We start from the raw sequence: 27,934 nt of genomic DNA on the forward strand, positions 1-27,934 counted from the left end.
CTTTGAAATAACAATTAGAACTGTTATCTGGGTATTTACAAATCGGTTCTTGTATTATTAAAAATGCTGTGAACTAGTTAAGTAATGAGCACACAGGAAATACTTAGATGCATGCATCACCTGTTTTTCTTTTCTTCCTCAACTCTTTTTTCCTGAATGGTAACATGGATCTGGCAACAGATTAAGACTTTGAGTGTGATACATCAGTGCATTGTACCTCTTTTTAACATCTTTCCTGGAATGACAGGACTATATACCTCCTATAGTAGAACAAAACCACCTTCTGTCCCAGTACCAAATATTTATCCATGTCTTATTAGCTATCTATTCAGTGCCAACTATTTGGAATTTAAAGTATTCTACCCTGCCTGTATTCTTTCTTCAGATTGGAAATACAACATAGAGCAAAAAAAGACTGAGTTTTGAAGTCAGGTGCTTCTTCTATTTATTTAGCTATGTAATTTTGAAAGACTTACCATTTCTGGACCTGTTTCTTCATTTGTGTATTCTTGTAAGATCATTTTTGTAGAGGTTACAAAACTAACAAGGATAACTGCGGGGAGAGTAGTTCGACACTGTACTTATTCTCAGTCTCTTTCTTCTGTAATCAGATTATCTGATAATTCCTCATCTTCATTGATGACTGTTTAATCATACATGAAAAACTGTTACAGAATACACAACAATAAATGGAAACTATCATAATTACCATTTATAGCAAAATACTATAATAAAAATCTCTAATCCATCATGATGAAAGGATAGAGTATTGTTTAGTAAAGGCTAGGACACAAGTTACCAATATTCAGATAATTGGAATGTAATACAATATTCTTTAAATCATATTATTCTAGTTTAGTTTTGGGGGATTCAGAATCTACTTCTGGATTTGGCAGCACCTGTTTGGTCATCATTATGAACATTTTTTGGGAGTTACATGCATAAAGATACTAGAAAATAGAACTTTGAGTTATAAAATGCCAGATCTCAGCTTTTGCTTTGTCTTTTAACAAATATTATTTACATTCCAAAGCATTTTACAAAATACATTCATACATATGCATATGTTTTTTATATGTATATAATGTATATGTAGAAACTGAGTTGTAAATACCTTTTTTTTTTTTTTGAGACGGAGTTTCGCTCTTGTTGCCCAGGCTGGAGTGCAATGGCATGATCTTGGCTCACTGCAACGTCCGCCTCCCGGGTTCAAGCAATTCTCCTGCCTCAGCCTCCTGAGTAGCTGGGATTACAGGCATGCGTCACCACGCCCGGCTAATTTTGTATTTTTAGTAGAGGCGGGGTTTCTCCATGTTGGTCAGGCTGGTCTCGAACTCCTGACCTCAGGTTATCCACCCACCTCAGCCACCCAAAGCGCTGGGATTACAGGGGTGAGCCACTGCGCCAGGCGAATAATTTACTATTGAATCCAGTGGACTTACCCTTTGTATTAGAAACATTCCTGAAAAAGCAACTGAAAAATAGAGAAATTAGCAGAGAATTGCTTGAACCCGGGAGGCAGAGGTTGCAGTAAGCCAAGATCGTGCCATTGCACTCCAGCCTGAGTGACAGAGCAAGACTCCATCTCAAAAAAAAAAAAAAAAAAAAAAAGCTGTACAAATATAAGATGTTGTTTATCTACTTCCTTATTTAACCTAGTCTCTCAGCTTACCTTTTCCAGTTAGTTACCTTCCGACACTCCCATGATTACTTAAAGGGACCAAGAACACATCTTATAGCATTTTATACTGATTATAGTAAGAACTTCTATTTGGTTTGGTTTTAACAGTGTTGGGATGTGATCCAGAAGGGGTCAGAGTTAACTTTTTGTGATTATACTATTGTCTTGACTGTGTATTACATTGTCCCTTTTTACCTGTAATTGAATTCAGGGAGGGAATGTTACTTAAATCCTATAGATTGCTTTAGTTTCTTATAGTTGGCAGTCACTGTCCTCTCTCTAGCATTAATTAATTACATCACAGCCCACAAAGTTATTTTTAGACTACAAGTTGGTAAGAAATTGAGTTATGTCTTTATTTGAAGGACTGCTCTGGACGTGTTCTTTTTGCACATGAAACATCCAACCTAATAATACTTCTCAAATCATATAAGGGGATTTTTTTGGTCATAGTAGTCTTTATTAAATTAGTATATGTTCTTTCTTTTTCCATTTGAGCTTTTGTCTAGTTTTTTTTTCCAAAAATGTGAATATACAGAAGAATTCTTAGAATAAAATATCACCAGGAGTAATGCTTTTAGCATCTGTGTACCAGTCACAGAGTATGAGTAGTAAACTAATGTATCAAGAGAGACAAATTTAAGATTTTCCGTATTACCAAGGCTGTATGACTTGGAACAATGACTGGAAAGTAACTGTAAACCAATATGTCTAATTAAGAAGAAACATCTAATAATAGAAAGAATGGCAGAAAACCTCTATATTTCAAAATGTTACCTGTGTGGAAATCTGTGAGACAGACAGTACATGCAGAGTAGAGTACATTTGGTTTGTATGGGAAGGGAATGTAAGAAGTAGCATTGTTAAGGTAGTAGGGATAGAATATGGGTAATTATATCTTACTATATTATAAATTTGTTACAATTATAAACAAACAAGATAAATTGTAGACGATTACAGCCATCAGCACTAATGCTAGAAATCTCATTCTTTTAAAAGCAGAATACCTGAGAAAGTCTTAAAGTTCAAGAAACATATCAATACTCTTATTTACTAGAAAGAAGGAACTTTATTTGCTTCAACTAGTTTTCAACTCTCTCTTTGGTTTTTCAACCCTTGGTGAAGCTGTAGTGATAAAACTTGAGTGAGAATGTGTGTGCTAAAGTTTCTCAGTGTCAGTGGATGGGAGTATTATAATGACAGATGCATCCTGTTTAGGAAGACTAGTTTTGCTTTTCTCGACTTTTGAAAGCAAAGACACTAAAAAGAAGATACCTTTAAAAGGTTGAGAAGATTTAAAAGTCAAAAGTATGGCAGTATATACCAATGAGAAAGAAGGTTGGAAGGGTAGTTGCAAGCGTCTAATAACCCAGCAGTTGCTCAAGATTTATGTTTAAAGAATTGTTATTTAAATGAAAAAAATCAGTCATGTATTTTTTAAAAAGTTTTATGAACCTATGATCATTACCAAGAAACTTAAGGAAAAGAAAAGGCTGGGTGAAAGTGCTAAGGCAATGAGGAGGATATTTTAATATTATGCACTGTAAATAACAAGGAAGGAATGGACCCACTGCAGACTGTATAATCAGTAATTGATGATCAACAAAAAACAGCTGTATACAGTTTATGTTTTGCTTTCATGATTTCTATTGAGAAGAATTTTCCTCAAACTAGAAACACTAAGACCAGGTAAAAAGGAGAATGGCAAACCACGAAGGTGAGATTGGTAAGCCAGGAGAGTCACTAAACTGCACTAACTAGTTAGGTTTTCAAATGAAGATAATTATATCTTATGGTATTAAAGATCTTACAGAAGTGTGGTTAGAGAACTGGCAAAGGTAATCTGTTACAAATATTGGAGTAGAGAAATTCTAGGATTTGGGGGATGGATGAACTATCAAACTTTTCAAAAAGACAGACTTGCCCCAGCCTCAGTTTTCTTCATCTTTGTAATGGCAGTAGTAATACCTCCTACTGCAATTTGGGTTCTCCAGAAAGAAGACTCGGAGATAGTTCAGTGTTCAGGAGGTTGTTAGAAATCAACACTTGTGGAAAGAAAGGGGAGGAAGCAGAATTGGACATACGGAGAAAAGTGAAGTGTTGCAGGCCTGACTGCCTCAGGTGACTCAGCAGGGAGCTTTAGAGCTTATATGGCCTGTGAGAGTTAAATCACCAGGGGCCCAAATCCCTGGACCTTTTGCTTTTGATTTCTAATTGGATGGTGATGCTCCTAGAAGTATGTGACCATGAGTAGGCAGCTTTCTGCAACTGAAGCAATCCCTGAAGGACTGATGAGGAATCTGAGCAGTATATCTCCATGTGCAAATTTTAGGACTAACATATATGAGGTGCTTAACACAAATCTTGAGACTGGATAGATCCTCAATAATGGTAGCTTTTTTATTGTTATTTTTATTATAATGTCCTATTGAGAAATTTAATTATTTTGAGAGAAGAGAATACATGCTCATAACATTTCTAAATGTTCAAAAGCTGGCAGGGATATTTAATCTGTTAGAAAAATAGAATTACATCCAATAGAAAAATAGAATTATATCCCATAAATTTGTACAACTATCTTATATATCTGTAAAAAATTTAAAATTAAATAGGATGAAGTTTCAGAGCACTTAATATCCGAATAGGTGAACTAATGAGCGGAAGTTCATGAAGTCATACTTAACTGAGGTAATGATTGCTGCTCTTAGATTATTAATGGAAGGAATAAAAAGAGGGAGGGACAAGAATCAGCTGAGACTGCAGAAAAATATATGTAGCAATGTTCATTATGGCATTAGTTAAAATATGTGAGAAGTTAACTTAAATGTCCAACACAGGTTAAATAAATTATGGCGAATCTGTATAGTGGACTATAATTCAGTCATCAAAATTGATTTGGAAGAATGTTAAATGTTATAGGAAATGTCCCTGATAGAATAGTATTGTTCTAATTGCGTAAAAATATGTGTGTGTGTGTATGTGTGTAGAGAAAAGTCTGGGGAAGTATATTAACTTTTAAATGGAGGTATTGAGTTATAAGTGACTTAGTTTTCTTCGTTCTCATATCTCTACAATAAACATATTTAATGTAATCATTTTTTCCACGTTTTTGTTTTGAAATACCTATAAATGCAGGACTGACAAGACCTGTTTTAAAAACAAAAAGATCAAAACGTTTCAGATATGTATCAGTTCCTGTTTGGCTTATAATTAATATGGCTGTCCCCAAAGTGAAGTTTTAGTCTTTATTAACAAAAATACAGTTAAAAAATGAAGAAGGCTGTAGTTCATTTATGCCCAGTTATAGGTACTGCACCTTTGGGTAAACTTGAGTTGTTCAAATGAACTTTTCAAAAAGACAGACCTAGTTGTCAGTTCAATTTAAATTTGTTGAGCAAATTTAAACAAATTGTTCAGATGAACAACATCACATATCTTATAAATAACTGATCATTTCTTTTCCGGAGAAGACATGGAGGGTGGGAGAGCATTGACATCTATTGTCAGATATTTAAAGTGGTGTCATTTGGAAGATAAATTAGATTTAATGTATATTCTTTTAAAGAAAAGATCTAGATCTAGGTTTAATGGAAAAAATGGGAGAAGAATACAGGAAAGCAAATTTTAGTTAAGATAGTTCTTTTAATTAGAGTCCTGTGTTCCCCTACCCCCACCCCGCAAAGAATGACCTGGCTTTGGTAGAAGTAAAATTATTCCAGTTCTAAAAATATTATAATTAACAGAATTTTAAGACTTTTATACAGAATCCTAGGTTCCTGTAAGTATACCATAGAAGTTCTGTGAATATTTAGAAGATATCTCAAAAATTAAATATGAATAATTGAACCGTAATTTGACAATGACATGTTCACTCACATGTTTCAAATACAAGTTTTAACATTTTGGAAATCATTAACATGTTCATAAAGTGCTGCTTAGTTAACTTATTTTTGATGCAGACCTCTGAATCAAATTTCTTCATGCCTGCTTCTTTTTTCTGAGTAATAGGGCCAGTTATTTACCATTTATAGCTGTGTGAATCAGGATTTTTAATAATACTCTGTAATCAAAACAAAATACAAAAATTAATTGGACACTGAGACTAATGTAAAACTATATCATCTCTGTCCTCTGATTTCAAATTTTTGTATTCATCAAAATAGGTTACTTGTTTTCAGTGGTTGATTTATTCTAACATAATGCTGCTTTTATCTGTTTTATCTGTGGGAATCTCACCAGAAACTGTAAAAGGTATTTCACAGCTTAAAATTGTTTGAAGAGATCTGATATGGACAATGGTCAATCCTGTCTATAAGACACATTTTGGATCTGCTCACTCCTCTTGATTTCTCTTGCCTTTGTTCAAGCCACCATCATTTCTCTTTCAGATAACCTTACAAACTTTCTAATCTGCCTCCTAGTTAACAGTTCTTTAATTGAGCAGCTAAAGTGATCTTAAAAAATGTAAATCAAATGATATCATGTCCTGGCTTAGAACTTTTATCTCTCCTCTTCAGCATCATTTCATACCCTTCCATTCTTTCCTAACACATGAACTTGCAAAGCTTTTTGCTGTCTCAGGACCTTTCACATCTTCTACCTGGGATGCTCTTAACCCCATTCCTCACCTTAGTAACTTTCAGCTTTCATATTTAAGCTTATAGATTACCTCTTTAGAGGGTAGAAACTATAGTCACTTTAAGCACTGTGGGTTAGAAATAGGCACATAAACTGACCCTTTACACTTGTCAGCCCATCTGACACATTCAGAATTGGAGCAGGGAAGGGAATATTGCTTCATTTAGTACAGCATCCTGTGGCATAGTAAGTCAATATTTTTGAAGAAACAGAAACTAGTTTCTGTTTTCAAAGCTTGAAAGTGGGGAGGGGATCTGTTATGAGACTAAGTATGTCTTCTCACCACTGAACACCTAGTGCAAGTAATGTATTTAGTAGGGTTTGATTACTCATAAATATTTCACAAATTAATACGATTAGGCTAAAAATGGTTAAAGGACTTGACCAAGATCCCACTGCGATTAAATGGCAGCACTAAACTAATTATATTAAATCCTACAACTCTACAATACTTAATAACTTGACATTAATGAAGAAAAGAAAATATTATTAGTGTAGAAGCTGTAATCACAGAGAGGGTCATTTCTTCATCTTGCAGAATCTGTTTCTCAGAGTACTTATACCCCATTGCAGTTTTCTAGTAAAAGCCAGATGGAAAAATCAGTTACTCCTTAGCTGAGATAAAGGTGTGCCCCTGCATTTTGTTGACAGATACCTTGATGTGGTAGAAATAAAACTACAGACAGGGTAGGTGGATTGTATTCTTTTTATGTTTTTATCATTAACTTAGTTGAGATTGTGTGCACTTTTAAATACCAGAAAATTCTAGCAGTGGCTTAAATGAGGGAAGGGTGGTTTTCTAACACAAGAACTCCAGAAATAGGCAGTCCAGAACTGGTTCAGCTGCTTCCCCATTTTTAGAAGGTTGGCTTTTGCCTTCCTGCTTCTTACTTCATGGTCACAGGATGGTTATTATTTCTCTGAGCACTAGCTGTAAGGGGCAAGATATAAAAGCATGAAGGGATATATATGCCATCTTTGTTAGGTGGGGCCTCTGAGAAACTTTTCACAATAGTCAGACTTCTTGTGTCTTAGTGGCCAGAACTGTATCACATGGCCACTTGCAGCTAGAAAATGACAAGGGAGACAATGCATAATGTCATGTTTCTTTCATTTAATGTCTTTCAGCATGATAGTCTAAGTACCTAAAATTATTATAATAATGTACCTTTTAGATTTACATTGGTGCAGAAGCATACAGTGGAATTTAATCAAGTGGCGATGGCTAATTCAGATGGATCCGAAGCTATGCTGAACAGAGTGATGACAAAAGATAATATTGGTGTCGCTGTGGTATTAGAGGTCCACAAAGAACTATTTGGAGCAGGTGAGTGCAATGTAAAATATTCTTACTAAAAATAAACACCATCCCAAGTTTTTCCATCTCAAAACAAGTGAATAGAATTTTGCTGTTACTTATTGCAAAGTTATTTTCTTTTGAGGAAAGTTAAGGGAGATGGGCAGGAAAATAGCACCATTGTGTAAAGCATCTCATATTTGTTGGGATATTCTGTGCTGTCTATCACAGTCTTTTTTACTTACCAGATAATATATGTAATAAAATCTTTTTAAATATGCCATTAATCCCAAGCAGTTCTTTGAAATAGGGAGTATTTTGATTAGGCTGAATTTAGAAATTATGATGACTTAGTCCTCTTTTTGATTCATATTTTTAGCTTCTTGAGTATGATTCTTTTGTCTTTAAGGTTAAGGACTTGGCACATTTTCTCTAATTTCTTTGCTATATCTCAGTCATTTTCAGGGTAAGAGCAGGATCTTTTATCTACATGGTACTTTCTTTAGCATTTTAGATTATTTATAGCTTCCTTCAGAGTCAGAATCTCATTATGTACTTTACACACAACAGACCTTTTTTATCCTTCCTACTGCCTGCCTTTGAGCATTTCATTGTTTACTAGTACATTTTAAGCAAGAAAGGAGTGAGACCACGTCAGGGCTTTTTTTCCCTTGTACTTTTTGTAGAGGAAAAGATTATTTCTGCCTTGAGTATTGATTTGAATTGTTCAGACCATGCATATATGTCAGACCTTCTTTTCTCACCATACTTCAATTTATTCATTATCAAAGATAATCTTTGATCGTGAAATTTTGAACTTTTAACTTTTCTTAGCCCCTCTGTTTTTATCTACTTTTATGTCCTTTACAATCTTATTCTTCCCAAAGTTTGGTACTTTTTTTTTTTCTGATATTGTGGAGAATTTCTTTTGTAGTTTTACTCCCCTTTTAATTTGCAGATGAGTAATTTTAAATAGTAGACACTTTCACCTTCTGAAATACATACCTGTTGTACTCCTAGAAGGGGAATTTAGTAATATAGTGCTTATGGCTCCCTTGAAGGGGAAAATTTTTAATATTGTGAATACTTAATCTGTAGCTAAAAGTGACATTATAAAACTTCTAGGAAAAGAAGATAGCTTAGAAGATTTGGCTACAGGTATTTATCTTATGATCAAATTGCTTTAAATGTGACTATGTCAGATATAACAGATACTTCAATTCCTTGTTTTCTCAACACTGAAGATAATTATAGCTTGGTAAGACTGGAAAGAAACTTTACCAAACTAGTAGACTTAGAAAATTAGGTCTTTTTCCCCAAAGCTTATATTCCAATAGAAAAATTTGAGATACTTTTATAGAAATTATAAAAGAAAAATTAAATTTGTATGTTTACGGATAGTCCAATGGTTTAAAGGTATGTAAAGTAAAAAGTGAGAGATCCCTCCTGTCATTCATACTCTGGAAATAGCTCTTGTTGATTTCTCTATAGAGGTACTAACATACAGAATGTGAGTATGTATATTAATAGTTTTATATCTTGAATATTTTATGGACATCTGTCAGTAAATGTTAACTATGTTTAATTTTCAAAAATCTTAATGTATTCCATCCACCATTTTGGAAAGTACGATGTTAATGTTTATTTTAACAGAATTAAAAACATAAAATTATAGGAATAAAATAAAAAACCTTAGAGATATTCTAGTGGAATATTTCATTTCCTGAAAGAATCTGGTTAAATTACTGACCCAAGACTACATAAAACAATTAGTAAGAAAGCCAAGTCTAAAACCCAGGAGTCCAGACTTTTATAGCACACTACTCTATAATTCTGGTTTTTAAAATAATGTTATTTGGGTATATGGTGTGAATTTGTTCAGGTAGCAAATCACTTGCTTATTTTATCTTATATAGGTTAATATAATTTACTGCCTTTTACTACTGACCTATCACAGTTGTGCTGTGTTGTGCTTGGGAAATGCAAGGTGAATGAGTACTAGACAGTAGTAAGAATTTAGATTGAGGTTTAGGTAACTCAACTGAAAACCTGCCTTACTACATTATTGTGCTATTTAAATGACAGATATTTAAAGGGCTGTACCAAATTTGTGGGCCAGATTTAGCCCATGGACTACAGTTTGCCAACTTAATCTAGGAGAGTAACTCCCGTAGTAGGATTACCAGAATCTCAGCCCTTTAGCTTCTAAGAATTACTTTATCAGATAAAAGGGAAGTTATAAATTCATGGAAAAGAGTAAAGAAGTAGCTGTGGATCATACTGAGAAAACCTGAGGATGCCACATTTCTTCAGACATAAAGCATAACTGGGTCTTCTTTTTGTAATGTTTAAATTTAGGTATGAAGCCTATTCATGCTGCAGACAAACAGCTGCTTATAGTGGCAAATGCCCACATGCATTGGGACCCAGAGTATTCTGATGTGAAGCTTATCCAGACCATGATGTTTGTCTCAGAGGTTAAAAACATTCTGGAGAAAGCCTCTAGTAGGCCTGGCAGCCCAACTGCAGATCCTAATTCCATCCCGCTGGTGCTATGTGCAGATCTTAACTCATTGCCAGATTCAGGTATTTATAACATCATTTCCTCACTGCTTTCAATTTCACTTTTACTCTTGGGTTCAGAGGCCAGCTAGCTCCTAAATTTTGAATAGATAATTTCTCTTCTAAATTAGGGAATGTATCAGTAAGAATCCCATGGATGGGACACAGGGTAATAGAAAAGAGTTTAATAAAGAAGCTATTTCCAAAGGTGTTGGCTGGTTTAAGGGAAACAAAGCAATAAATGATGCAGTACTCTGCCCCTAGGGGATTTAGTAATAGATCTCTTTACCACTCCTGTACCTAAAAGGGAAAGTAGTGGGAGCTGTCTGTCATCAGAACTTGGAAAAAATACAGTTGTAGGAAAGGGCCACATAATAGGAGTGATGGCTTTGAATTGCATGAAGCAGTCAATCCCTGGCAAACCAACAAGAAGGGTACCAGGGTAATATATATTCTTACCTCACTCTGCTTCTGTCCTCTGATCTCCTGCCAGGCTGCCCATTGATCAAATCCAACCAGAAGCTAGAGGGGGGAGGGATTTGCAGTTGATGCAATAAAGATCAGCTTCCTGAGGCACAGAGTGTACTGCAGAAGGGTGATCTGAAGGGGCAGCCAGAAAATATTCATTACAGGTAGCTATCTAGTTTAATAATGTTAGCAACTTTTAAGTGAATTCATTAAGTGATATTTGGATACTGTTAGTAGGTACAGAAGAATGATTAAAATTATCGTAGGACTTCATATTACTTCTTGAGCTCCTCTAAACTACTTTATGTCTGAACTTATATCATTTTACTTTTTATAAAAATAGTTTCTGCATTTTAGGTATCAAATAGAAAACATTAAACTATTACTCTTTTGCTAATACCAAAGCATATGTTAACTTTTGTATATTATCACTACTAGGCTATTTTAAGTTATTTAAGTAAGTAACAATAAGGTTACTATAAGATAACCTAAATGCCTCCATTTGGAATATTAAAAAAGTCACTGAACGTGAAAACATCTTTTTCTTCTTAGCAAATAATGCTGAAATCATTGTTAATAAATATCTGTCTTTAACCCCTAGCCTGATTGGCACTTTAACCACATGCTCCTTTCTTAATCCTTTCTTAAGTTGAATTACTCTCAAGTGCAAGTTTTTCTCCCATTGTATTTGATTTGTTAAAGCCAGTTAGCTGGCATTTGGCAATACAACGTAGTGAAATGTCTTTGGTGCCAGACTGTCATGGTTGGATCCTGATTCTGCTACTTATGAACTATGCAATCTGTGACTAAGTTCCTCATTTTTCCTTTTATTTTTTTGTTTTGAGACAGAGTTGCGCTCTTGTTGCCTAGGTTGGAGTGCAATGGTGCAGTCTCGACTCACTGCGACCTCTGCCTCCTGGGTTCAAGCGATTCTCCTGCCTCAGCCTCCCAGTAGCTGGGATTACTGATGCATGCCACCACGCCCAGCTAATTTTTGTATTTTTAGTAGAGATAGGCTTTAACCATGTTGGCCAGGCTGGTCTCGAACTCCTGACCTCAGATGATCCGCCCACCTCGGCCTCTGAAAGTGTTGGGAGTTTACAGGCGTGAGCCACCGCACCCAGCCTAGTTCTTCATTTTTAACAAGGGGAGAATCATGTTATCTACTTCATAGAATTGTTTGTGAGATTTACATGAATAAAGCACTTAGAACAGTGCCTGGCATGTAGCAAATACTAGGTAAATAATAGTGCCTTCTGAGCTATTTACAATACTGATAATTGTGCTTATCACACATTCATTATATCTTACTATCAATCCTTATTACAAATAGAAGGATGACTCTAATAATGCACTAATCATAAGGGTTTTGATACTGTTTTCATGTTTGCTAATTCAGTGGAAGCAGTGCACTTTTCTGAATGCTATTCTTCTCTTCAGCCTTGTATTTTTAGCCAAGTGGTATATTTCTGCCATATAATATTCTTTATAGTGTCAGACTGAGAAAACTCACTGTAGCTCAAAATAAAGAATGATACTGTCTAGCTGACACTAGACATTGAAATGTTAAAGATGCAAAATCTGTTTTTGTTGTAAACGTTTTTTATTAATATGTTCTACTTATATATTTGCAGAGTTGTTGCTTAGAATGGGAAAATGCTAAAAAGATAGTGGTTTGGAATAATTTTCCGAAAACATTTAGGGTTAATGCCTTCCTGGTGAATGCCATCCTAGGTCCTGGAAATTTTTGGCCTGAAGAACCACCAAGAAAACTAAGGATATCTTTGAGTGTTCCTGATATATTTTGTTCTGAAATAGGCAAACATCCTTTGATTCAATTGATTGAATCGTATGAAATGGCTGGTATTTGATTTTTTATTTTTAAATAATGACAAAAGGCAGTTTTATATGGTTCAATCTAAGAAAACCATTCTGAGCCTGGTGGATTAACCTGGTAACAAGTCTTGGCTGTGAAGCCTTGTGTAAGGTCTGAATGCTAAATGGGAGTGTCTCTTTTTTCTTTATTCTACCAGGTGTTGTGGAATACTTAAGCAATGGAGGAGTAGCTGACAACCATAAAGACTTCAAGGAACTAAGGTACAATGAGTGTCTTATGAACTTCAGCTGCAATGGAAAGAATGGAAGCTCAGAAGGGAGAATCACACATGGCTTCCAACTTAAGAGCGCCTATGAAAATAACTTGATGCCTTACACCAATTACACCTTTGATTTCAAAGTGAGTGGCAGCCTTTGGGCAGGTGTAGAAATTATTTCAGATACAAGCATGTAACAAAAAGGTGTAAATTCTTTATGATTAATTGTATAATCTTCAGGAATTTTTAGATTCTTAAAATGTCTAGGCTAAGTATGCACCTAGATATAAGTAGGTTCATTGGGTTTTATGGCTATTGTCTTAAATTCTTCTTGCTCTCTCGTTTGTTTAGATTTTAAATAATATAATAACAAAAACTTTGAAATGCTCACTAGGTACGAGGCACTTGTCAAAGCACTTTGTATATATCAATATAGTTAACCCTCACCTGCTCAAACCATCCCTAACTTTCAGCAGTAACCTCCCTCCTGCCCCCGACAGAAAAGCACTGAATATAGCAAAACTCACTTTGAATGAATTTATGTAGTATTTTCTCAAGATTTTCTTTCTACCTTCCATTGATGTCTTAGTATCTTTAAATTTTCAGGTTTCTTTTGGGAATGGGGTTAGAGAAGGTTGTACTTTGGTTCTATTTTATATCCATGTATTTGTACTAATATATTCCTAGGCAGTGGAACACTCTGAAAGAAAAAGACATTTTTTGACAAATACACACAAAAAAATGGAAAGGCCGATTGTACAGGACCAGCTCTTCTTTAGAAAGACAGATTGTGGTGGCTTTATGTAATCTCTTTTCCAGTGCTAGTTTTCTGATCACTCTGTGTACCTGTGACTCTGCTATTGTACCTCTCTTTGACTTTCTGGCATTTCAGGCATCTATAGTAGAATCTTACACTATCTGGAAAAATCCAAGTGTTAGAAAGCAGTTTGGTATAAGAAGCCTAGCAGGAATTTAATAAAATGCCAAAGGAAATTTACAAATGGCCTCCCTTACATCTCCAATAACCTTTTTCTGTTTTTGTGTGGGTTAGCTCCTTTCCAAGAAACAAATAGGAGGAGGAAGAAAAGGAATTCATGTGTTGTTACTAATCAGCTTTCATAATCATGAAGTGGAAAAAAAAGTGCTTAGAAATTGAATCTAATTTAGTATTTTTGCTATTAGAAAAGATAATTCAATCCAGCGATAGTTCATTTTGGCCCAGCCACTCATATGTAGTTATGTGCTGGTAAACATTTAATAATGAGCTTTTTGGGAAAAAGCTCTGATTTGTGGTGTTTGCCGATTTCTGTGGTTTAAGTACTTCTACTGTAGCAGAATCCAGTCTCCCAACACGATACCATTGAACACACAGTTAGGAAGAGGTGCTAGAAAAGCTAGTACTAGCTGACTCTAGCACATCATTGCTTTTATGTAAGCTTAAAGGAACACCTTTTAATGGTACACAGTTTACCACAGCTTAAATCCTATCCTTGTAACTATAGTGATATATATCTGCCAGCGTAACCCAGAAAACCTGTGATAAAGTTCCTGAAAATAAGTGTTTAGTAATTCTGCAACTATCATTATTATTTAGGTATGTGTATAGGTAAAAAGAAAAATTTTTTTTTCTTTTTCACATAGACTTTTTTTTTTTTGAGATAGGGTCTCAGTTTGTCGCCCAGGCTGGAGTGCAGTGGCAGGATCTTTGCTCACTGCGGCCTCAAACTTCTGTGCTCAAGACATCCTCCTACCTCTGCCTCCCAGGTAGCTGGGACTACAGGTACACACCACCACGCCCAGCTAATTTTTTGTATTTTTAGTAGAGACAAGGTTTTGCAATGTTGCCCATGCTGGTCTCAAACTCTTGGGTTCAAGCCATCTGCCTACCTCAGCCTCCCAAAGTGCTGGGATTACAGGTATGAGCCACCGCACCCAGCCTAGACTTTTTTTGTTTTGAGACAGGATCTCGCTCTGTCACCTAGAGTGGCACAATCATGACTCACTGCAGCTTCACCCTCCTGGGCTTAGGCAATCCTCCCACCTCAGCCTCTTGAGTAGCTGGGACTACAGGTATGTGCCACCATGCCTGGCTAAGTTTTGTATTTTTGAGGGCTTTTTATTTTGGTAGAGACAGGGTTTCGCCATGTTGCCCAGGCTGGTCTTGGGGTAATTTTTGTAATTTGAGGGTTTTTTGGTTTTGGTAGAGACAGGGTTTCACCATGTTGCCCAGGCTGGTCTTGAACTCCTGGGCTCAAGCAATCTGTCCACCTCAGCTTCCCAAAGTACTGGGATTATAGGTGTGAGCCACTGTGCCCGGCCTAGACTTTTTAAAAGCTTATTTCTTCCTTGTCTGTAAATAAAAAAATCTGAGAAACACAATTTGGGACATTAATCTACCTTCCTTAGTCATCTGAATTGGTTTAAATTATTTATTGACAGTCCTTCAAAAGATCTTGTGTTAATAATTGAATAAAAAATCCTATTGAGCCATTTACGTTGTTCAAATAAGTACAGCTAAAGAACTAGAAATGTCTGGCTCAGAGAGTGTTTGATGTTTGGATGTATAAGAGAATCAGAGAGAAGGATAAAGGTGGGAGAGAGTAATATATGGGAAGATAAATAGGCTGGCTGGATAGATAGATGGGATGAGAGGATAGAATAGTATTTGAAGGAAAGATGGCTAGAGACTAAACTAAGGGCACACATGAGTAGAGAGAATTGAGCTCTTAGTCCAACAGAAAATGAACTTTTCAGTTTTATACATATATTTTGTAATGCTATCCCAATATTGAAATCTATCAGTAAAAGAAGATAGGTAACATCAAATGTAAAATTCCTTGTGATCAGCATCGAATACAGATCCATTTGTATTAGTGAGGAGCCATTGTATCAGAGAGGTGTTAAATTTTGTTTCTTGGCTTAGTATTTGTTTACTTTCTTGGTCCTTGAACAAAATAGAAATGTAGAAAAGAGGTATTTAGAGCTCAGATTCATTTAATTGCAAACTGATTTGGAATGAACTGAAGAGTAAACAATTAGAAGAATTACTCCTTTTTCAACATTACTTTCAGACCAGGTAAGTTTAATAAACAGCTTAATTCAAACCTGCTGCTGATCCTCACCCCACGCTTATCCTCTAATCTGAGGGTGTGCCTGAATCATTTAATAAAAGGAAGGGCAGCTTTTATTTTATAGCAAATAGTAAACTTTTCTGTTACATTATGAAATTGGTATTGTAATTTTCTGGCATTCTTTTAAAAAACAAAGCTTAGCATAATGGTAACTCAGACTATTAATATTTTCGTTGTGTTTTGACTTTTTTCCAAATACAGTTCTATAGACTTATACAATAATAGTCCTTACTAATATAAAGAGTGCATTTTCCCACATTATTAGTATTATATCTTTTAAAAAAGAAACTGACTCAAAAGGGTTAAAAATCATTAGTCTGTAACCTCCTTTGTGCCTATGATCAAAGTTAGGGATCCTTCTCATAGGTGTATATGTACAAATACGTTGGGTGAATTCAGACATAACCTGGCTAAGGGTTTTGGTAAGAGTTTTTACTCCGGATATTTCAAACCAAGAGAATGATTACAAGTGATGCGTTCAATTAAAAACATCTTACTTCCTGGAGTGTTTAACATTTTTTTCTTGGGGCCTACCTTTGCAAAGAATTCTAGCAGTTGATGTGCATGATGGCGCTCTAATAAGGTTGTAAGATATAGGAGGCTTTGTTGCCCAGGCTGGAGTGCAGTGGTGTATTCTCAGTTAACTGCAACCTCTGCCTCCCAGGTTCAAGCAATTCTTTTGCCTTGACCTCCCTAGGAGCTGGGACTACAGGTGCATGCCCCCAGACCCAGCTATTTTTTTTGTATTTTTAGTAGAGATGGGGTTTCACCATGTTGGCCAGGCTGGTAATGAACTCCTGGCCTCAAGTGAGCTGCCCACCTCGGCCTCTGAAAGTGCTGGGATTACAGGAATCAGGCATGAGCCACTGTGCCCGGCCTTATAGGAGGTTTTATTCCACATAAGTAATTGAGATTATTTCATGTGTTTTATTTTAGAATTGAAGCAAAAAGTTGTCTCATAAGGAGAAATAAAATTACCCTGATCCTTGTTAACTCATTTTCTGAAATATCACTGTAAAACTGTAAAACTAGGCATATAACCAAAATGAAGGGATAATACCTTATGATCCTATCATTTTTTGACCATTTAAACTTGGAGTCCCCTGGACTCATGTAAGTTCCTTAATTTGTGGTAAAGTAGGGTTGGATAAGGGCTTCTTTTCTTTTATTATTATTATTTTTTAAGAGACAGAGTCTTGTTGTCAGCCAGGTTGGAAAGCAGTGGGACAATTATAAGTAGCCTCAAACTCCTGGACTCAAGTGAGCCTCCTGCCTCAGCCTCCCAAGTAGCTGGGACTATAGGTGCATGCCGCCACACCTGGCTAATGTTTGAATTTTTCGTAAAAACCCAGGTCTCATTATGTTTAACCAGGCTGGTCTTGAAGTCCTGGGCTTAAGCCATCCTCTTGCCCCCGCCTCCCAAAGGGTTGGATTATAGGCATGAGACACTGCACCTGAATCTTCTCTCTTAGGAGAGGAGCAGTTTTGGTGTTTTGATATTGGTCAAATGAAAATCAACAAACTGAAATGATTGTGTCCAAAATCTCACAATATAAAAATTTGTTTTCATTAAAAGTTTTTGTGTTTTAAGTAGCCCGTTTCATTATAATACTTTTTAAAGTATTGGCTGGAACTCGTGTATAGTATTTGTAAATAGGTTTTTACAGGTGTAGAAATATTTCTCCCTCCTTGGGCTCAGGCTGTCCTGATATGAATAGGAACTAGATAGGAAGAAATTTGATTTTGCTCTCTTGCATACACAACCTGGGATAATAAAAGCCCCCTGGTTTTGAGACTTACTGATCAGACTAATCAAGTCATTTAGCTCTGAGAGATAAAACTGCTATGTATGGCTTCCTGCTGAATGATTTTTGCTGAGTTATCCTTATGCAGGAAGGAAATCCAGAATTTACACATATTCTAGTATTTGTGAAAATGAGTATTTTAAATTAAGAATAGGACAGTTAACTAACTGTGTAGTGTTTTGTATGTATGTAGCAAATCTGGGAAAGCTAAACTAGGATTAGCAAATTCATAAACATGGTTTACTACAGCTTCAGCCAGGTGTGTTTGGATATCTCGATATGCAAATAATTGAAAATAATACCATTAACTATGTATGCGCTTATATATTCTTATTTTCTACTTATTATAGCCAATAGGATTAGTACAGGTTCCATTATATTTATACTGATATGTTAGATTTCACTAAACCAAGCAGGCCAATTCTAAAGATAACTGGACATAATTTAATGTGTTTAGCTTCTCAAATTATCACTTACACACAAATGCAAGGATTTATAATTCCAGTAGCATGCTGTGTTTCCCTATTGAGCCACCTTTATTTCATGTAATACCCATTGAAGATTTGAGTCTTACTTGACCCACTATCAAGACAACAGGTACCAAAAGAAAAGATACTCAGTTTTTTGTTTTTTATAAGTTATGGATTGTTCTTTATATATCCTGAATTTTTCTTTTCTTCCTATCCCCAATCTCTTTCCAGGGCGTGATTGACTACATTTTCTATTCCAAGACTCATATGAACGTGCTTGGTGTCCTGGGGCCTTTAGATCCTCAATGGCTGGTTGAGAACAACATCACTGGGTGTCCACACCCTCACATCCCTTCAGACCACTTCTCACTGTTAACACAACTTGAACTCCACCCTCCACTCCTGCCTCTTGTCAATGGTGTTCACTTGCCTAATCGGAGGTAGTGGAGTACTGCCCCGCCAAGACGGGGATCTGTTGCTATGGACCTGTACAGTTGTAAATCAAAGTATGTAGGAGTGAAGTATGGCCATCCTTAAGCTGCTTCTTCAGGTTTCTTTCATTATGTGTTTGCTGTAAGACTTTGTACATTTTTGTGCATATTGGTATCATTTGGCAGTAGGGCTGGAACCAAAGTATTACTCTCTTTCCAAAATTTTAATTTAACATGTTTTTAAATTGGACCTCCTCCTTTATATTGTATTAAGAGCCAGCATTCAAAATTGATAAATTACCAATTTGAGGCCCAACAACAGTGTATTTGTTTTTCCAAAACAAATACTTTCTTTTGAGTGGTTTCAGTGAGCCAACCATTTTATAAAAGGCAATTTTTAAAAACTATAAATACAGTATTTTAAACTGAATGATGATATGCCTTCCAGGAAAAACCTTGAATTTTTCCTTTATAACTGATTTTTGGATTCCCAAGTCATTTGCACATTAACAGAGTACTTAAATTTGCTCATTCTGTACATAAACTATGAGATAGCCTCTACACGTTTTAAGAGAATTTGAAAAATTAAAGATGGTTGTACAATATGCTTTCATAATCAAGCATGTAACACCACAGGACAATTTGTTGGCCAAATGCTAGTTTGGGGTTTTTTTGAGGAATCAATTTGGTTTTTTTGTCCTCTCTATATAACCTTGTTGGAAGTATTAATTCTAAGCCTGTCTCTCAAGTTTATTTATAGAGAAAGAGTAAGTAATCTGTATTGCCACATACCTTGAAAATAGAATGCGGTACATTTAGGATGCCCACAGAATGAATTTTTCCTTACTCCAATTCAACCTTCTTTCTGTTCGGTTGTGCCAGGAAAACAGATGTTATATGACCTATATCATTTTTGCCATTATAGTCAAATGTTAAAGAAAATCTGAATAAAAGGACCTTGATCAAAGTTTCAGATAGGGAAAATCATACAGATACTTTATGTGTTTCCAACATAGATTATGGGGCTGTTGGTTTTTTTGAGATGACAGTGCAAAGGATTTGGGAGAGAGGGAACACATTTGGGGCAGTAGTTGAAAACCTTGGGCCATTGTCCTGACTCTAGCTGCCAAATGGCCATCATATGCTTTTAATCTTTGTTTCCTTTGTCTGTCAGGGTTGAATTAAGAAGCTACTGGTTTATTCCCAATTGTTGATGCCTTTAGGTATGTTGGAATCTTTTTTTTGCCTAAGAGGGGCCAGTTGAAAATCTGTGACTCAAGAGGCAGTGAACAGAATACTGTTTTCTGGGGAATAATTGGTTCGCTACTTGATGTTAATTATGGCACAGTAACAGGAAAAGGTTGTGTCTGTGTTTTTAAGTTTTTCTTTATTCTGCTTTTTTGCTGCTATAAGAGTTTTCTGAAATTTATATTTTAAACTTTTCATGCACTTTACTGTTTCTAGTCTCAAAATGTGATATTTTTATTAAACAAGAAATTTTCCATTATGCGAATGAAATTTTAAAAGACAATAGCCTATATTTGTGTCTCACTAATATATAAAGTACAGGTCAAATTTAAATTATTTAATTAGTTTTAAATGTACACAATTTGTCTCCTCTTTCAAACCTGACATCTTAGACTGTTTTATTGGTCTTAAATGATACATTTACTTTGGTCATTTTATGCTAATTTCTTCCATAGTAAATTAATCAGGCTATATAAGATAATATTTCCCCAGAAGGGTAATTTTAGTGGGACGAGGGTGGTGGGATGATGTCATATCATACATGGGATTGCATCAGAAGGGTTCTGTAAAGCCTAAACTCCCTTTTAAAAGTGCCTAGTGATAGAGGCGTTGTTTGTCATCTGTTATAATTGGAATGTCATTGTAGTTCAGTGAATTTTGATGTAAATATTCTTTTAAAAATGTTAAAGTACCAGAATAAACAAAAAGAAACAACCCTTAAGATGACAGATTTTCCTCAACATGCAGGTTTCCCTTCTTATATACCTCAAGTATGCAACATCTAGCCATGCAAATTGATTACCTGAAGCATAGTACTGGAAAGTAGAATAGCATGAAAAACTTAATTTTGTGGACATTACCTTTTTTTGTAATCAGCTACTGTATGTTTTATTTTAGATCTTTTGTTTTGGGTGGGTTTTCTGCTCTGGAGGTATATGCACTAACAAAACATTTTCCTCCTTTCATATACGCATGTTAATTAGCAATGTGAGCAATATTTCCTACCATACTTCACTCCCAATATTTTTTGAGATGTTTGTATAAAATGGAATTTAAAGTTCACTTATGATTGTATATGAACCACAGAGGAGCCCATTTATTAATAAAAAACTTTTTTAATAGTTAAATGTAGAGGGAAAAAATAAAAAAAAATGGGAAACGTTGTAAACAGCTTAAGTTTATTTTGTGTATGATCGAGGCACTCTGTTGCAGGAAGGTGTGTAATTGGGTTCTCTCTGCTTCAAATGCGCTCTTTCAAACCATTCATTATCCTGTGTATTTTTAATGTGGTTTTAGTAAATGTTGGTAGTAGCTCTGTTGAAGTAGGTAATTGTGTTATGTTTTGGGTGGTACACACTTGGGGCATGGTAACCCAAATTTCATGTGCACGGTTTCCCTTTAGCCCACTGCCCAAATTTCACATACCCTTCACCCTCTGTTCCCTTTGTAAAAGGAGTGGTATCTGTTTTGAGCTGCCAATTCAGATGATCAGAAATGCTGCTTTCCTCAGCATTGTCTTGTTAAAACGCATGCCATTTGGAACTTTGGCAGTGAGAAGCCAAAAGGAAGAGGTGAATGACATATATATATTCAATGAAAGTAAAATATATATTCTCATATACTTTCTAGTTATCAGAATGAGTTAAGCTTTATGCCTTTGGGCTGCTGCATATTTTAATCAGAAGATAAAAAAATCTGGGCATTTTCAGAATGTGATACATGTTTTTCCTAAAACTTAAATATTTCGATATTTGTCTAAGAACTGGAATGTTCTTTAAATTTACTAAAACAGTATTGTTTGAGGAAGAGAAAACTGTACTGTTTGCCATTATTACAGTCATACAAGTGCATGTCAAGTCACCCACTCTCTCAGGCATCAGTATCCGCCTCATAGCTTTACACATTTTGATGGGGAATATTGCAGCATCCTCAGGCCTGACATCTGGGAAAGGCTCAGATCCACCTACTGCTCCTTGCTTGTTGATTTTGTTTTAAAATATTGTGCCTGGTGTCAACTTTTAAGCAACAGCACTGCCTAAAAGCAAGCAGAGAACAGAATCCCAGCACCATTCTATAGGCAACTTTTTAGAATTCAGATATAGTAAATCTGTTCCAGATTTATGATGTTTTATGTAAAAAAAAATTTTGTATAATAACATAGCTGAATATTTTTGTTTCATTTCTTTGATGTAAGGCGTGTGAACATTCGTTTGAATATCACATGTTGAAGTCAGGTATGGCACAATGGGTTCTGAGACCAGCTTTTCCTCCCTTCCCATTTGCCTTGTTCCAAGCTCTTTCTTTTCAAATTACTTTTCTGATATTCATAGGCAGATATTTAATTTTACTAATTAGCATCCTGTGTGAATGTATTAAAGAAGCCACTGTGTTTTAGTGTAGTTGGCAAAAATATAAAAGCTCCGTTTCTTATTTGCCCGTATTTTTTGGTGTCTTAAAGTTATATATTAAATCACAGAGAAGCAAGGGAGAAAGTTGAAAGATATCTAAGGCTCATATCACTTGATTCTATGATAGATTATATTAGCATTGAGGATGTGGCACATTAAAACTGGAACATGGGCAAATATAGTGTTCCATTTTAAAATTCTAAGTTTATATTGTTAAATGGGTGAAAATTTAAGTTTGTATTTGCATTTCCAAGCGTTTCTAAAAATCACTAATGCCATCTATACTTTTAGTATGAAACAGCAGAGTATAGAAAGCACAGGGAAGAATAGGCTAAATATGTTCTTTGAAGAACCAGAGACATATAACCATATCATTATGTCATTCATAATACATGGCTAGATTTTCTAATGATAAAACTGTGTCCCAATGCTTATTTGATTCTAACCTTTTAAATTCTGTTTCTGAGGTATTTTAATAGCTTTGCAAAATATGCTGACCAGTTTTTGGAAAATAATGGTTTTTATAGCAAGCAAAGACTTTACGGCACATTTTCAAAATAGCACTCATACATACTTACATTTTGACAGAAATGTGAATTCTCACATTGGTAAGATATTCTTTTTGCCACCTGCCCTACCCTTTAAAAAAGGTCACTTTTGTAATGTGTAGCAGATTCATTTACGCCTTTCCCTTTGAGTCATATCATGTTTGGAGAACTGTGTGAATTGTAGGTAGACAGATTAACTAGGGAAGCCAGAAACTTGAACTAAAGTTTTGAATTTGTAGACAGATGAGAACTTTTATACTATGGTTGCTTTGGGCGATTCTAATTTTGTAATAGCATCGTAATCACCAAAATTAAATTCAAACATTTTAGTACATCTTTAACCTGTCTTATTTACCAAAGTTCTAATCTGTTTAAGAACAGGATGCCAAGACCGTCTTTCATTTTATAGAGTGATATGCTCACCTTTATTTTATAAGTGTCACCTTAAAGCTTGAGGGTAAAAAAGAAGCAGCCCTTATATCTATACTACAAGATGTCTTGAACAAGATTCACAGAAAGAAACTAAGCAGTTCTTTCCAGGAAGGTGGTAAGGAAGAGCATGCATATTTCTTGTTTTAACCAAATACCTTTTTTATGTAAATATCTCTATTAAACCACAGGTCCTACACCAGGAAATAGGGTGATACCAGGAAAATAACCAAGCTTTATGAACCCAGTTGGCAATTTCTTGTGGCATACGTTTGGTTAGACTTGGGTTATTCTTGGAACCAAAGGAAAATAAACATGTTGAGTTCTTCTTTCAACAGACATGAACATTGAAGTAATGGAATATTTTTTAAGCAAAATAGCTTTCACTTTCAAAGCATATGAAATAAGGACATTTGTGCTTATTAAATGTTAATTTTTATGGTACATTGTATAAACTGGGTAGCATTGAACTGCATTTAGAAGTATGTCATCAGAAACAAATCACATTATGAAAATGATATACAAATGCCAAGTGATATGACTCTTTTGGCATGGTGGTAGCATGGTCCATTCAGCTTTCAGAATCTTTTGGAGGCTCTAGTTTGGTGCCTATTACTAGTTATTTTTGTTAGGACAATCTCAAAATTTAGATAATTTTCCAGTTGTATGTCTGTCACTTTTAACTCTAAGGCATAAGAATCATGGTAACCCTCTCAGAAGTGGTCCTTTCTTGCTCATTTCAGTTCCGTATTAATTTCAAATTACTGATGTATTTTCTTTCAAGCTATCAATTGTTATATGTACCACATTTTATTTAGTTTGTAGTTATCTGAAGTCAAAAAATTGGTTCAGCATTGATATCAAACAATGGCTTTGCTTCTTACCAAACAGACTTAGTATCCTGCTGCTTGTTTCAATCTTGAGGCAGTAAGTGATGCAGTATCTGGGTTTGTATTTACTTAGAAACTGTACTGTCCTTTCTCTGTGCTTAACTTGCTAAAAAATATATTCCCTTACCTGTGAAATTCCTGAGCGGTGCTCTGCCAACTTTTCAGGGGGAGGGATTTGGATGGCTGTGTTACTGCACACTGGATCTGGAATTGTTCAGGGTTATGGGTGACACATTTCTTAAACACCAGCAGCACTGAGATGTGCACTATGGGCATTCGTACAGTTGTCCAAATGCAAACAACTTTTTCATCTTGGAGAAGCTGAGATACAGAGTTCAATAGAAATACTTAGAATATTTTGAGAAGGTTGAATGTTTCATCTTTGGCTTTGTTGTCTCTGGAGTGGGGAAGTATGGAGGACTTTTTTTTTTTTTTTTAAAGAGAGTGTGTATGTACTTTTTATAAGGGCCAGGGTGTGTGGGTCAAATTCACCATGGATTAATTTATGTCTTCTGTTGTGATTTTTTTCAACTATATAACAAGTGCCAACTAATTGTCCATGGGACAATCTACTTTTCCACTCAATTTATCGTTTGAGTAGGGAAAGGTACACTTATTTTCATTACCTGGCATTAAGTTAAAGAATTATTTTGCATACATTTGAGTCATTCTGTGGCCTATAAAAGTGTTTTTGTAACTATCTAATTCTAATGGTTGGAAAGCAAAGCACATGACTATAAAACCAAGCAAGGTGTTTTAGTAACTTTTTCCCTGAATACTTGGTAGTTTCCACTGATACTATTCCAAAACAAATTCTGCTGTTCTAGGTTGTATATTTACTTTGCTTTTGTTCTAAGAAAAAGCCAAGGACTAAATCAACTTGTTACTGTGTTTCAGTAATCAGTTTAAAAATCTAAGATTTTTTAAAAATTAGAATATTTAATGAAGTGCCATGTAATTGTAGCTTGCTAGTGTTTCATGTTTAATAGACTGGTTCTGTAGGTGTTTTAACCATTTAACACTCTCTGCCATCCCTGGAGAAAGTGGTTCTACTCTTACTGAACACATTCTCTTTGACAAAATCACCAGCTGCTTTATTTTTCTATTTATTACATTTAAACAGTTGATGAGGTCTGAATCTTGACCAAAACTGCTCAGCTGAGATGTTTTTCACAATAGACACTGTACAAAGTGTGCGTGCAAAAGGACACGGTTGGTAGTATTTTTTCATTAATGTGAACATTGACTTAAAAAAAAGCAGTCCTGCCTTTTAAATCTTGTGGCAGCTCAGAAGGGAGGTGCTTAAGAACCTTAACTACTATGTCAGATAACAAAATATTTTTTTCCATTTTGGAGATTGGTTACTGCTCACACATGATGTATAGGGCTAAATATATGCTTGTTTCCTTGCACCTGTGTACTTCCCTTCTCTCCCTCCCTTTCCTTCCCCTGTAGGCAATAAATGGCCATTTTGCAACTGCATACCTTTGTCTTGGTTTTTGACTCTTTATTTGTGCAGTATAAACCTCTGCTTTTAGGTTGATACGTCTCTTCTAAAGTGAAGTAGAGAGCCGAGATAATTCAGGGCAAAATACGTAATTACGAATTCATGCTACATTTTTTTTTCTAGTGAAAACTACTAAGTACATTGTTTAAAATAAAATCTGAAGCTAGTTATATGACTTGCTTTGCCTGAAGAAACCAGAGCAAAGGGGTATATGTCACTTCGGAGTGGAACTTTAAGAGCCAGTCTTTAATTTGCCATATTTCCTTTTCTTGCCTGTGTGATCATAGAAGCATATGTTGAAATGAAATCTCTCATTCCAGATCCTTAAGTGACTTTGATGAAGAGAACTCCCCTGCTGTCCTTTGGACATGTAATGTAAGAAAAAACTGCTAAATCTCAGTGTGTTAATACAATAAAGTTGTGTTATTAGGGCTTAATTTAGTCCATCCTGACTGACAACCACCAGACAGATATTGCTGAGTTATCAATATTGAAGAAACTCAACAGCTGGACCTGCTAAGATCTCAAATAAATTTCATTCAACAAATATTCAGGTGTCTTCTGTTAACAAGGTGCTGTGGGTATATTAAGATGAAAGACATCTTTATAATGCCTGTCCTCCGAGAATTCATATTCCAAATACTCTTTATGACACAGAAGATATTCCAGTGTTTTAGTCAAAGTAAAGATATCTTAAATCGTAGAATCTTGGGAAAAAAGAGAAGGCACATAGTGAAATAGGAATTCTGCAAACTATGTTTACAGCTATTCAGCTGAAAAATGACTTTAAGGTGTAATGGAGAACGTTATTTTTAGTGAAACAAAACTGCTGTGCAGCTTAGTACTTGGAAAAGATAATGGTAGATTATTTTGGAACGGATTGTCAACATTGACAGCTCAGGGCCTGTTGACTTGTTTTTACCAAGGATCCAGTGTGAGGCTGTCACTGACCCTGAGGACCTTGTCTTCACAGAAGCCTTTGTGTTCACCAGCCTTTAGGAAGTCCTCCAAAAGTGGAATCACTCTCACATGAAGTGAATCTTGAAGTTGTCCAGATTTTCAAGATAAGTGCCTTGTTAAGATACCTTTGTGATGAGGCATTGAAGACATTCACCAAGTGTCCTTTCATTTCACCATGTGACCTTGGGCAAAATGTAGGCTCAATGGTAAAGGGGAGATGAACTAAATCTCATGAAGTGGCTGTCCCAAAAGCAGAAACCAAGACAAGGGTTTGCATGGAGGTAGTTTCTTTGGGTAATTGATCTCAAGAATGAATGGGAGACAAGGAAGAATGAAATAGGGAAGGAGTTTGGAAAGTCAAGGATGCGTCAGAGAGCTGATTGATTACTTCTCTGGGCAACTGGGGCATAAACATGCCAAGGACCCTCTGTCTAGCTGAATAGAAGGCACCTGAAAATTATCTTCATGAGGAATGGGATGAGGCAAAGGTTACTCCGTGGGTGTTAATTCCTTTTCCCATCCATGTTTGTGCATGTATCAAATTCACTTAGCAAGTTCCTGCAGGTGTCCCATATAGTGATAATGGAGAAATGGGATGAGGAGGGTGGGTGCAGAAAGTGAGAAATAATTGGTGTGGCTCAGCAAAGTGTATCAAGTTACACTGGTGTGCATCTGGTTGCCAAGGTAATAGAATAAGGAAGTGAGCTGAGAGGTGTGAGGTGAAGCATAAGAGGGGTCCACTACAGTGTAACTGTATCACTGAGATCTGTTTGGGCCCAGGGTCAAGTCCATTTCATCATAGCCTACATTGTGGCAGGCTGTAATCTCAATAAAAAGAAATAGATGAGGAGTAGTGGGACAAAGAATATAGTCCCCTGCTGCAGCTGGTTCTGAGGTTGTGATTAATATTTATCTTCCCTCTTCTATTACACATTTCAGATTTTACACAGCTTTGCAGCAGCCTGTTAGTGGATCTAGGTTGCTTCTCTGAGGTGGTGTGCCCAGACCTTCATCCCAACAAGATATAGTTACACTTGCTGGGTGACAGTTGCTTTCATAGACATAAAGGAACCAAGAGATGCCCAGTGAATCTTGAGTTTCAGACATGGTTCTTTCTGCCTCCCATTGTGGGAGCAACCCCACCTTCTCGTCAATATGAGTCTGTGTATGCCAGCACTGTGAGCCCAAAATGACCCTTTTCTGGGGGCAGCCAATATATTTCCCGTGCCTGGGTGTGGGTGGATATAAAGTCTGGGTCTTAGCCCACCTCAGCAACTCTGAAAGGCCTTCCCATCTTCAAAGTTCCCAAGGCTCCTTTCTGCATGGTTCCCCTGAGCTCTTCTCAGTCAAATCGTAATTCCTTTCCTT

General features: G+C 35.8%; 1 protein-coding gene across 17 annotated transcripts in view; it reads left to right on the forward strand.

Annotated features, from left to right (window-relative positions):
• Nucleotides 1–25,585, forward strand: part of CNOT6L (CCR4-NOT transcription complex subunit 6 like) — a 103,429-nt gene extending 77,844 nt beyond the window's left edge. For 6 of the 17 annotated variants that reach the window (XM_015138446.3, XM_015138445.3, XM_078001576.1 and 3 more), the window contains exons 9-12: nt 7,495–7,646; nt 9,975–10,202; nt 12,680–12,882; nt 18,377–25,581. In XM_015138446.3, coding sequence (XP_014993932.1) covers nt 7,495–7,646; nt 9,975–10,202; nt 12,680–12,882; nt 18,377–18,589 — 796 coding nt within the window. In that variant the 3' untranslated portion in view covers nt 18,590–25,581. 17 annotated transcript variants of the gene reach the window in all.
• The last annotated feature ends 2,349 nt before the right edge of the window (nt 25,586–27,934 follow it).

The sequence above is a fragment of the Macaca mulatta genome, chromosome 5 (genome assembly GCF_049350105.2).
Source record: "Macaca mulatta isolate MMU2019108-1 chromosome 5, T2T-MMU8v2.0, whole genome shotgun sequence".
In the NCBI taxonomy this organism is placed as follows: domain Eukaryota; kingdom Metazoa; phylum Chordata; class Mammalia; order Primates; family Cercopithecidae; genus Macaca; species Macaca mulatta.